General features: G+C 36.7%; 1 protein-coding gene across 3 annotated transcripts in view; it reads left to right on the top strand.

Moving 5' to 3' along the window:
• LOC137620511 (voltage-dependent calcium channel subunit alpha-2/delta-3-like) overlaps window positions 1-13054 on the top strand; it is a 263284-nt gene that overhangs the window by 198785 nt on the left and 51445 nt on the right. For all 3 annotated transcript variants that reach the window (XM_068350700.1, XM_068350701.1, XM_068350702.1), the window contains one exon: window positions 84-160. In XM_068350700.1, coding sequence (XP_068206801.1) covers window positions 84-160 — 77 coding nt within the window. The remainder of the gene's footprint in view (window positions 1-83; window positions 161-13054) is intronic.

A 13054-nucleotide genomic window follows, 5' to 3' on the forward strand; every position in this document is an offset into this window, starting at 1 on the left:
TGGTTGAAATTTTCCTTAGGTGTCAAGTGTATTATAATCGTGTCATTAGGGTTGATTTTTACAAACTTATCTTTTGCTTCCAGGTGGTTTTCCAGACGACAGTGAGCCCTACGAGGATTACGACAATCTGGAAAAATACGTTGCTTTCCCCAGCTTGGAGGTAAATTTCAGTACATGTGTAGTAGCATTCTTTCACCTCTTAGCATTTATCTGTGTTCATTTATGTTTCCATTTTTTTTCCACTACTTCTTCACTTGTCACTAATACTGCAAGGACTTATTAGTTACTGAAGTTCCTTCTTTTGTAACTTTTTAAACTTTTATGCGGAACTGTATACGACTTCTCTCCACAATAACACATACTATAGCTTTGTTTTTCTTTCCAGTTAGTAGTGAGTGTGTCAGATGATAACTCTCAATACCTTCCATCTCCTACTGGCATCTTTTTTTTTCCAGAATCTCTGGCTGCAAACTTCTCTCTTTTCTTTGGGATGTGTAACAGTCACTGTGCCTTCCTCTTAGTACTTTTATCTTTGTATTATGTATCAACATATTTTTGTTGTTGTCCGTTTTAAACTAAATATTTTTTTATATTTTATATAACTTTGCTCTTTTAAATAGCATTTTATGTTGTCTGTTAATTGCATTTTTTTTCTTTGAATGAGGTGGTTTTTAAAACTTTCATCCATCTCAAAATAGAATGTCAGGGAGTATTATAGTCTTTACAGAGTTCATCCCATGTTTCGATGGTTGGTACTTGTTAGTATGTGCTGGCCATTAACTGATATTTTTGTTCGTTACTTTGTTTTATAGATTAACAGGTGGTATTCTCTGGTAAAGCTCTATCCATTCGTGATTGAAAATAACTTATGTCTAGACTGCAGGCAGTGGTAAAGAAAAAAATTGAAGTTTGTTACAATTATATGATGAAGCACAGTTGCTGCTTAGTTCTAATATGAGATCCCAGACTAACCTCGGTCGTGCTGTATGATGTTTATAGTAATGACTAAGTAATTTCTAAGCTTTTGATTTTACAGTATTTACTGTATTGCATTAACAAATAACCAGTAACCTTCAATTTCCAACATGCAGTTAAACGTTGCTCCTTATTTGGTTTGCGTTTTTGGTCTAGATTTTTTATATTATGACCACAAGAGAATTGGAATAACTATGGGATTAATGTAAATACTTTTATGCTTTAAAAATGTACATATAAAAGTGAGGCCCAGAGTGGATACTTTAAAAGATAAACACGAATATATCAAGTGTACAGTAGTTCATGTCTGTTGTCATATCATGAGCCATATTGGTATGATATGGAAAGGATAAAAAATACTCGATTACTGTACACAGATTTTAAATTTCAAATGGCCAGGTCTCTTACTCAAGACCCCATTAATAACTGCCATCATATTATACCCGTCACCTGAAATTTGATCTTGGAATTTTATGTTATTGAAGAAATATGTAATTTGATTCTAAAATTTGTTCTAAATGAAATCTTATTAAAGGCATGCTCTGTCCCACATATTGATAAGGCCTCATCTAGATGACATTTGCAGAAGAGTTTTGAAGCATACTGAACGTTCCAATAACTTTATTTTCATTGGAAATTGTCTTTTGAAAGTGAAAAAGCTGAGTGAACCATGAACCAGTAGGAGGTAGGTTAAAGCTATCTTGCTTTACTTCAATCGTGTTTATGGATATGAGCAAACCATTATAATTAGGTCTCGTCATTGCCTCGGGTTCACAAGGAAGATACAGTGGCTTCTCAAGAAGGGCAGTCGTAGGTATATGTCAGGGAATTTTAATTTTGACTAGTAATAGTCTTATATCATACCGGTTTCTAGGTGTGGTATTATATGTTAATTTACATACTGGGGTATTTTAGTTACCAGAAACATTATAACAGGATGATTAGTTAAAAAGTTTCTTATGGAAAAGGTATTTCATAGCTTGAGTTAAACACTTTGTTTTAAAAGTAAATAATTTATTTACTAATACACCAGTATTTCAAAGGCTTTACTGTTATATTTCACTATCACTCCACAATTTTAATTTTTGAATTTTGGAGTTTGACCAAACATAATTTTTGATTTTTTTAAAACAAACCTATTACTGTATTTACAGCACAAACGCTGTTTATCACAAAGTGTTCCCACATAACATGCTGTTTTATCTCCGAATTTACCAAAGTGAATATTCTTTGAAAGAAGAAACACTGCAGTAGTTATGGCAGTATAGAACATGCATAGTCAGGTACTTTACATCAGTTTTCACTTGCCAACCTAGTGAATTTTTGTTTCATTAGCCCTGGACAACTTTAGGCAGAGAGGAGGGGGGAATTTTGTTCATGTAAATAATTGTATTATAGCTATTAATTACTGTCTGTACCTAAGGAACCAGACTACTTTAATGATATGTTTAGAATTAGCTTGTGAATGAAGTCAAGAGAGAATGGGACATATTTATTCAAAAGTCAATGGGCTGTGACTGAGATAGGTCCAGGACAGGAAAGGTTAGGAAATACAAAGTCTGTAAATTCTACATTTTGAGACTGAGGGGCCTCAGAAACGTAGAAAGTATACATTATAACGTTCAGATTCCAGTCTCAAGTAGATGTCTATATTTTTACAAGGTTTTTGTGGAGCTTTGATGGTTGTGTTTGGAAAACTTACCTTTTTTTATTTTTTTTTTTCTTAGCCATGTTCTTTTATTACCCCTTACTCTGGGTATCCAACAGACTTGTACCTGGTATTTGTGAACTATCTCCTAACAAATTCTATGGTTAAATGGTAGATTTTCTAATATCTTAGTCTCATAATTTTAGGAGTAGACCTCACGATGTCAGGAGCCGACCTTCCAGTTATGTTTCTACTGTATTAAAAAAGAAGCATAGAAATATGATGGGTGGAAGAATTTCATGAAAAAAAATTATAGAAAAAAATTATGCCTTTAGTGTCATAGACTAGATTTTTTTAATATATTATACTGTTTCTGCATATTTTTTATGTGAGTGTTCATATCATTATTGCAGAAAAATTCCATTGATACAATTTGAAAAAACATTATCAAAGGATGTATTTATTTCACACTGAAATTAGAATTTTAAATAAACATACATATGTCCATTCATACAAGTTATACAGTATCACCATTTATTAGCGAGTGTCATTGCTTCAGGGCCCACTTTAGTTATAGAAATTTATGTTATTTCTAGAAATGGGCAATTTATTATATATGCAATTTTTTATATTATATAGAATACTGTGTAGTTTGTTTAATGTGTTTAGACATAATGCTACAATGGTTTTGTAAGGAACAAATATGTAGAGTAGCTTGCAATCTGCATCTAGAGTAGGATATTTGTTACCTCAAGTTTAAACTAGTGTTTTAGATGAATTTTCAATGGTGCAAGAAGCTCCTAGTTTCATTTGTGTTCAAGTATGGAGGCGAGCTGTTAGTAAATATGGGGTTAATTGAGCTGTTTCAGTATGAAGTAAAAAATTAATAACCCAGAAAATAGATATCAATCTGGCTTAACAAAAAGAAAATTGATAAAGGTTTATTCAATCCACTGAAAAGAGGGGGGGATGTTGATGAAGGAGAGGTTTAATTGGTGAGGGATCTATGGTCGTGGTTCAATCACGCCCCAGTTTTCTATACTGATACTTAAAGAGTGAGCGAGCTAGGTTTATTCATGGCATTCTATGCATCTCTTTTTTTTCTCTGGTATATTCAGCAATAACTATGCCTTAGAAATGGTGCTAGAGGAGCATTTCACGGAGCGACACAGGTTCCTCGCCCCGAAATAGATTTTTCCTTCGTCAAAATCCCTTTTTTGTAGGACTGTTGTAAAGAATTTTATATGTAATGGGAAGCGAAAATCAAGACACATGGGGAATAAGTTTGGTACTTTGAGCAAAAGAGAAAAAAAAAAGTTGGACGCTTTAAGCAAAAGATATAAACTGGTGATAATCAGAAGGTGTAATGTATGACAACAGAAAAGCCCTGACTTTGGTCTTCTATCAAGATTTTGAGACTTCTACCCCACTTCCTTGCCACATTCAAAATCCCTCAATACCCAAAATTCTTTGTTTGACCTTTGGTTTTAAAGTGCAAAAACCTAACTTGAAAGGTTGGAGGGAATTCTGGTAGATACTTGTCATATTTAACAGAAATGGAAAAGTTCCTTTAATCATATTTTGATACAGTAGTCATTTAAGATCCTGCCTTTTTTGTGTAAATATTCACATGCATAAGATATATTTCAGACAGTCCTTATATTTCAGAAAAAAATGCAGTCATTATACGTAATCCATTTGGGCGGAATCCGTGCATTTTATCTTATTTAAGCGACCTTTGTAAAGATACAATATTTGCTTGTGTGTTTTCTTCAACGTGAAACACTCCTGTATAAGTAGAAGTTGATTTAATTCAAGTACCTTTCTTGGATAAAATCATGACCTTAGTTCCAGAGAGCTAAGGATGAGAGGCATAGCAGCCATTGCTTGGGCCTCACTGATCCTAGCTTGGGCACGGATCGTATGTTTGGTCTTCAGAACTTTGTGAAACAATGTAATGTCCTTTCCTTGCCCTGTTACTTTTGAGTGACCTTTAAAACCTAATCATAATGCAGTAGAAGACTTGATCATTTAAACCTGTTTGATTTTATTAAGACTTGCAAACCCATCATTTGCATCATCCCAATTTGTGGTCATCGCTATTCTTAGGCTGTCTATTCCAAAATGTAATTGTTTGCAAGCCGACTTGCAGTACTTTTCATGTGCACCTGTTAGCTATGGGTTCCTGGTAGGTAAGAACTGTACTTCTAACCTCAAGAGATTTAGCCAATTTAAAAAAAAAAATCCTTTCTTATTAAATCACATTTTAGGGAATTTTGTTTATTGGTTTTTCATTCTAATATTGCTTGTGCACTTCATATTCAGATATGGGTATTTCACCCTTTTGTTTTTTCTCATCTTGGTGGTAATAATAGGTTATTGCTGAGTCCTTATTGATGACCATAGCGTATATTTATGCAAATTAATACCCACCCTACATCGGTAATTGGTTTTGCGTAGGCCAGAAATCCCCACCTATAAAGGGATGTAAATTATATGTTCCCTGTATGACACTATAGATAAAGTACATATAACCTGCTGTCATTTCAATAAAACCTGATCGAATATAAAATTATTTACTAGAGTAATAGTAAGACATTGATGATGGTTATTTTACTTTAAACTTGGCATCTCTTCTTTTTATTGGACAAGAAAGAAGGTGGGCCTTTTCCTCCAGATGGTAACTGGAGAAGGTCTTAGGCCTTCAATTTACATCAATACTCAATCCAGTTTTGAAGAACAGGTTGAAGGACCTCCATTGGAAGGGAAGAGCGGCTTGGGGGAGTTTTGAGACAACCGGGCATTGTTACCCAGTTGCTACAAAAGAATTTGCAGGCCATGTGTTTTCCAAAGACCTTATCGAGGTCAGTTCCTTTGGTCCCTCCCCAATATCCACGATCTTTCGCACAGACGCTGCCAGGTCGGGCTGGGTAGGTCAATCAGAGGAAACCCTTGAGTTTGGGAAATGGTCTTCTCATTTTGCAGTATTTTACATAAAGCTGTTGCAACTGATAGCAGCAGTCATGACATTGAAGAGAGTTAATTCAATAAGGAACTGTTGTCATATTAAGATTTTCATGACCAACATGGAGGCAGTTTGTTGTCTCACAAGAGGAGGTTCTTAATCAAGAATTCCCAATGCAGATATTCTTCCCATTATAAAGTTCCTTCAGGTTAGGAATCTTCCTCTCCCCTTCCATCTTTCAGGGCACTTTCTATGTAATAATGGACATCTAGACACCAAATAAACCTTGAATCAGAACTCTTTCCTAGAGATCCTAGAGATTGTCTCCTGATCTCTTAAGTAGACCTGTTTGCAATAAAAGAGAACCACTAGCTTCCACTATATGTAGCTCCAAATGGGGGATTCTCAGGCTGTGGCAAGACATGTATTGAACTTGGACCAGAACAGATGGTCCTCAATTTATGTTTCCTCTGAGTTTTATTTTGAAGGCTTCAAATATCCCTAAGGACTTCTCAGGGGCAGCGTATTAACCCTTTCACCCCCAAAGGACGTACCGGTACGTTCTTGCAAAACACTGTTATTTACATGTTTTTGCATATTTTTGATAACTTTATGAGAAACTTCAGGCATTTTCCAAAAGAATGAGATCAACCTGACCTCTCTATGACAAAAATTAAGGCTGTTAGAGCAATAAAAAAAAATATATAGCAAAATGTGCTCAAAATTTAACCTTACCTTGGTGGTAAAAGGGTTAATAACTCCTCATTAGCCAAACAGCTAGTGATATCCACTGTTCTAGCATCAGAGACCAAGGTTACACTTTTCTGTTAGCATCAGACAGTAGGTAGTTGAAAGGTCTTAGCATCCTCCTTTCTGACGCAGAACCTTCATGCTTGGGTTTCCATTTTCACATATACGGTAGGAAATTTTCACTTCATAAAAGGACATATTTGATGGGTTGTAAGAGGCTTTCCTCCACTAGACATTTCTTGTCAGTTTGGAAGACGTGGGTCCTCGTGTCAGATAACCCCAGACCTTTTGGATTCCTTGCTGGTCCACCTTTTTGAGATAGGAAGCTCAAGTCATCATGAGTTATGTTTTGTCTTTCACAATTAACATACAGCAAGTGAAGATCTATCTGGTATTATTAACTACTATCTTCTAATGTTTTTTAGTTACCATATTTCTATGCCTTCCAATTATGGGGTTTTTACTCCACAATTACAACTCCTTTCCTTTTAATGCACAGAGTCATTTGCTATTGTTAAGCCATAAGCTCTTAACTAAGGCTATTTTCCTTCCAATTATGGGGTTTTTACTCCACAATTACAACTTTCCCTTTAATGCACAGAGTCATTTGCTATTGTTAAGCCATAAGCTCAACTAAGGCTATTTTCCTTCCAATTATGGGGTTTTTACTCCACAATTACAACTTTCCTTTTAATGCAGAGTCAGTTGTTATTGTTAAGCCTTAAGCTCTTAAATAAGGCTATTTTCCTGGCTTTTATGCAACAGCACAGTCTTCCCCCTGAATCCTTTCTTTCTGTAGAGAGTTTATTATGAAAAGTATCTTGATTTTAAAAATTGACGCATGAATTATCGGTGACTAGAAGGATCCTTCCTTTCTGTAGAGAGTTGATCATAATTTATGGTCTAAGCTTATGTGATTTATGGGTTTATAAGTAAAAGAAAATGAAATCTTTTACCAAACATAAATTGATCTTTGAATAAAATATAAATGCGTCATTATTAATGATGCCCTAACTCTAATCCAGGCTCCTTTTTTTTCTACACTTGTAATGAGGTTCTTACATAACGGGAAACCATAGTCCATGGCTGCTCACGCATGGTACTGCCGTAGCCAGCAGACAACATAATTTAAATCGGAGAATGAAGCATCTAAGTATTGTGAAGACCATGAATTAGGCTAATACAACCGATGGGTTTGTATTAAAAAATCAATATTATATTTAGAAAATATGTTTTGGTGTAATGATCGTTTTAAAAAGTTCTGTACTTTGCATTTTCAGATGGAATTTATTTATATATATGTTCTAAATGAAAATGAATTCATTGACATAATTTTGGTGTTCTTGGTGTCGAGATTAAAAAACCTATATGTAAAGATTAACTTTTGTTTACGTCAACAAGGGTTTCAGGAGAATTAACTAGATCTGGTTCAATAACAAGGTTAAACAATTGATTTGTTTTAGAGATCACAGAGATTTTTTGAGCAAGATAGGGATTTAACACTAAATGGGAACTGAATTGCGTAAAGGCTTTTCTTTGCACATGAGCTAAATGTGTATGGACTCTTAAGAAAAATTGCAAAAACTATGGAGAACCATCAAGATTTAATTTAGAAAAATAAACACTATAGGAACTTGAGTAACTTATTTGGATGAAAAAACAGTATCAGCTTATCACTAATAACCCAAATAAAAAAAAAAACTCCTATTCTGGAGGGGTACACGTCGATACTATTTACGTGAGGTTGACAAGGAACGGAAAAGACAAGGGCTACGGCATACGCAAGCAGGAATTATTATCATAAACTACCAGAATGTCTCAATACTGTACTAGAGGCTTAAGCATATTGAAAGGAAATGAAATGAAAAATTTTTAGTTGTAGGGTAAACAACAAAATTAAACCAGGCTTCGATAGAGAAGCATTATGAACATCAGGTGAGTATATAAATAAACTTTATCAAAGTCCCCCTTTTGGTGTTATTGATGTTGAGATAGTGCCATGTAGTATGTGTTTTCAGTTGTGAAGTTAATTTTTTTTCAGTGAAAATCCTTATTAAGTTACTTTTAAATGATAGTCAAAACATTTTTAACTAACCTGTGAAGTAGTATTTTATTGGAGTTCTTTTTTACTCCTAAATATTTTTAAGTAAGATTTTATAGATATTTACCATTTACCTCACATTTTCAGACTTGAAGTTTTATGGGTATTACATTTTTATAACATTTTGCTATACCCATAACTGTTTTTGTTTGAAGTTTATTATTTATCACATTTTTTCCTGTGACTAAAAATGATGAAACTTTTTAAAGTTATTTTTTTGTAATGTAAATTTTTTTCAATTAATTTATGTTTATAATCATATTAAAGGCTTTATAGATTTGCTTGTTACATAAACACAGGCATTTTAGACAACCCTCATACAAATTTGTTTTGGCGCCAAAATGCAAATCCTCATCTTTTACACAGGAAAATGATAACAGCGAAGCTAGAATACGGCAGTCAAGATTTTATGATGAGGTTTAGGTAATTGGCTGGTGGTTACTGACCTGGAGCGAGGAAACCCTGCTTCCCCCCCTAGCTTGCTCACCGAGTAGTCACTTTGATAGCAGCCGTCAGTGGGAACGGACATTCTTTAACTGACAGGAGAATTTGACAGATTATCAAGCTTTTATCCAGTACTCTTGGACTTTTGAAAGGACACTTGCAACTGGGAGTTGTTATCCTTGAGTCGTAGACATAATTAATGATAACATGTCTCCCGCAACTCTTTAGGGGACACTTTGGCAACTGGGAGTTGTTATCCTTGAGTCGTAGACATAATTAATGATAACATGTCTCCCGCAACTCTTTAGGGGACACTTTTGCAACTGGGAGTTGTTATCCTTGAGTCGTAGACATAATTAATGATAACATGTCTCCCGCAACTCTTTAGGGGACACTTTTGTAACTGGGAGTTGTTATCCTTGAGTCGTAGACATAATTAATGATAACATGTCTCCCGCAACTCTTTAGGGGACACTTTTGCAACTGGGAGTTATTATCCTCGAGTCATAGACATAATTAATGATAACATGTCTCCCGCAACTCTTTAGGTTAGGCAAAGGTGAACGCTGGATTCTCAGCTTTACCACCTTTTGAGTTTGAATTCTCTGAAGTTAAAGGAACAGGCTCCTTCCTGAAGGAATTCTGTTTCCTTCTTTGGGTATGCTCGCAAGCAACGGGTATCTTAATGAGTGCTGTTGATTCAATGTTTTCAACCTCACTTATTGGAAGCCAATTGCTTTGCATTGCTAACCGCCAGACTTGGTCTTCGATCAAGTTTTTTTTAGTAATTACGCTTCCTTACAGTAGTACCATCTCTAGTTAACTTTCGCATTAGATCTATACTAGATATACTACCAGGGGTTTGCAGATTATTAAGAGAGCAACATGGTATATGAGCTGGATTGCAAGTTGCAAATCAACTACTCAAGTGATTGCTTGTAATCAGTTGTGCTCACTTTCAACGGCTCTTGATCGGTCACATACCTTCTCAACTACTTGCGATGGGATATAAACCCTCTCACCTGCCTGCTAGATTACACTTCCATGGGAATACCACTTCTATCTCATATTTGTTCCCACAAGAATACACCCCGAGTGAGGGACTCAGGTTAGATAGTGAAAATAATGTAATGGACTCCTACGCAAGTGCAAACTTGAGCAGAGCACTCAGGTTTGCACTATATAGTTAGGAGGAATGCAGTTGTTTCCCAACAGTTCTAGATGGCAGAGCGCCGATCTGTTGGTTACACTTAGGCATATAGCAGAGTGATCACATGCTGGTTCTCTCCTAGCCTTTGGCATGTCATCCCTTGCCGGTTGACCTGTAAGACCCGTCCCTTGCCCCCACCCGCACCCCCATTTTTACTGCCAAATATGCTTCAAACGGGTTATAAAGATTTGCGCAAGCTTACCACTCATAAACCGTCAGCACAATCCAAGGACTGTTGCTGACTAATGGACCAAATGACCTGGGACTGACAACAACTATGGCAAAGCAGACAGGGTCAAAGGCACAACTGACACATGCCAGCAAGAGGGCCAGGCACCAGCTTTGACAATATGTATAAGAAAATTGTAACAACACATACAAGTTTAGCATGACTGAATACAGAAGCGGTTTACTATTTTAGCCTCTTCCACTAGAGGTGGCATTCCTCCAACTATGCTATCAGTGGGAAGATGCCTGTAACACGAATAGAGGAGAGGATGGTGTCGCTACGGAACTTTGTATAGTGGGCATACTCCTCTGATTTACCACCATCGACTTCATCGGCCTACTGCCGGGGATCGTCAAAGTGCTTTTCCTCCAGGCAGAGGTCCAGGTCATGCAGAAGAAGAGAGCTTTCCAGAGCGCACCATACAAGCATGCTCGGCCGATTTTACCAGTATATCCGCTGTCTGCATTTTTGATAAGGCACAACATTGGTAATGTTGGCCAATAATGTTTACCTCTCCTCTTGGAGGTTAACGATGGCTGCCTAAGTTTCGTCATTCGACTCTTATAGAGAAAGTGACTGGGGAGGGAGACCAGTTGTAGACCTTCAAAACATGAACAAGTTTAGACAAACCTCGTCCAAGAGGAAAGTTCCAAACAGTCAGAAGACCATAAGGCCATTTGGACATCATGATGGTAATCGATCTGAAGGTGGCATACTTCCAGATCCCAATCTATCCCAGTTCCAGAGCAGGGACATAGGCCAACAACAGCCGTCTCCTGCACTACCTGGACGACTTCCACCAGGACAAACTCCTCTCATTCAATTATGATCTGGGATCGTGATGAATTGGAAAAGTCAGCGTGATGCCCAAAGATTGTTTTTGGGGGAAAGACATTGACACCTTCGGGTGAGGAGTCTTCCCACCTCGGGACAATGAAGGTAGCTTTCCCTTTCCTTCAATAGCCCCTTCTACCAACACAACTTTAGCAGAAAAGGGCTGGAAGACCTAACCTCCCTGGAACATCTTGTCTGGAAATGTCATCTATACATTATCTGAAGAGACACTGTTCACAAGACAGCAACCCTCCTTGGGCAGTAATCCTGTAAGAGAGTCATATTCTTGATCAGCAATGATGGTGATCAGGGCAAACCATTGAGGGGCTCTTCCTACTAATGTAGGCGCCGGATCTTCGGTAGTTTACGGGCACGTCAAAAGAGATGGGGGCGAGTGCACCTCCTACAACACCTAGGGTAGATACTGTTCGATAGTTTACAATTTGGCTTTCGTAAAGGGCTTGAGGCATGTGATGCCCTTCTTAAATTCTCCAGTGCAGTACAGAAATACCTTGATTGTGGTCAGGAACTTTGTATGATTGGCCTTGATTTTAGTGCTGCTTTTGGCCGTATTAATCATAAAACCCTTATTTTCAAACTGAAACAGTTGGGACTGGTGGGTCTTTTTAATAGATTGCAAAGAGTTTTTATAGATGCGCACCGCAGTGAGTATAGGAATGTTATACAGTATCTGGTGTTCCTTAGAGTAGTGCTCTTGACCCATTACTTTTCATACTATATGAGGTAGTAGGTTGGCCAAGGCACCAGCCGCCCGTTGAAATACTACCGCCAGAGAGTTATGGGGTCCTTTGACTGGCCAGACAGTACTACGTTGGATCCTTCTCTTTGGTTACGGTTCTTTCTCTTTGCCTACACATACGCCGAATAGTCTGGCCTATTCTTAACAGATTCTCCTCTGTCCTCACACACCTGACAACACTGAGGTTACTAAACAATTCTTCTTCGCTCAAGGGGTTAACTACTGCACTGTATTTGTTCTGTGGCTACTTTCCTCTTAGTAAGGGTAGAAGAGACTCTTTAGCTATGGTAAGCAGCTCTTCTAGGAGAAGGACACTCCAAAATCAAACCATTGTTCTCTAGTCTTGGGTAGTGCCATAGCCTCTGTACCATGGTCTTCCACTGTCTTGGGTTAGAGTTCTCTTGCTTGAGGGTACAATCAGGCACACTATTCTATTTAATTTCTCTTCCTCTTGTTTTGTTAAAGTTTTCATAGTTTATATAGGAAATATTTATTTTAATGTTACTCTTCTTAAAATATTTTATTTTTCCTTCTTTCCTTTCCTTTCTGGGCTATTTTCCCTGTTGGGGCCCCTGGGCTTATAGCATTTTGCTTTTCCAGCTAGGGTTGTAGCTTAGCAAATAATAATAATAATAATAATAATAATATATGTACTGTACATTACATGTGGTTTGGTCTAGAAAACAAATGCGTTGCATATACAAATAATGCTACTTTTTGCATCAGTTTCATATCCTGAATGTAGATCTAGGGTTGCCGAATCCTTTGATGGAGACCTAGCTAAAATTAGTGCATGGTGCAAGTTATGGGGCATGAAGTTGAATACTAACAAAACTCAAATTATGATTGTAAGTAGGTCGAGGACAGTGGCTCTTCATCATCCTGATCTCAACATTGATAATGTTTCTTTAACACTGTATGACTTTATTTTGGTGTAATTCTTGATAGCAAATTTACTTTTAAGAAACACATTCTCTCTGTCTCTTATTGAACATAAAAGATTGACTTATTAATCAATTTATTCTAGAGAAGTATTTTAATTCTTTCATTCTGCCTTGTTTTGAGTATTGTTTTCATGTCTGGTCTTCAGCTGGGGAATTTCATCTTAATTTGTTGGACAGGAATTTAGTCTATTAAA

The sequence above is a fragment of the Palaemon carinicauda genome, chromosome 27 (genome assembly GCF_036898095.1).
Source record: "Palaemon carinicauda isolate YSFRI2023 chromosome 27, ASM3689809v2, whole genome shotgun sequence".
NCBI classification, from domain to species: domain Eukaryota; kingdom Metazoa; phylum Arthropoda; class Malacostraca; order Decapoda; family Palaemonidae; genus Palaemon; species Palaemon carinicauda.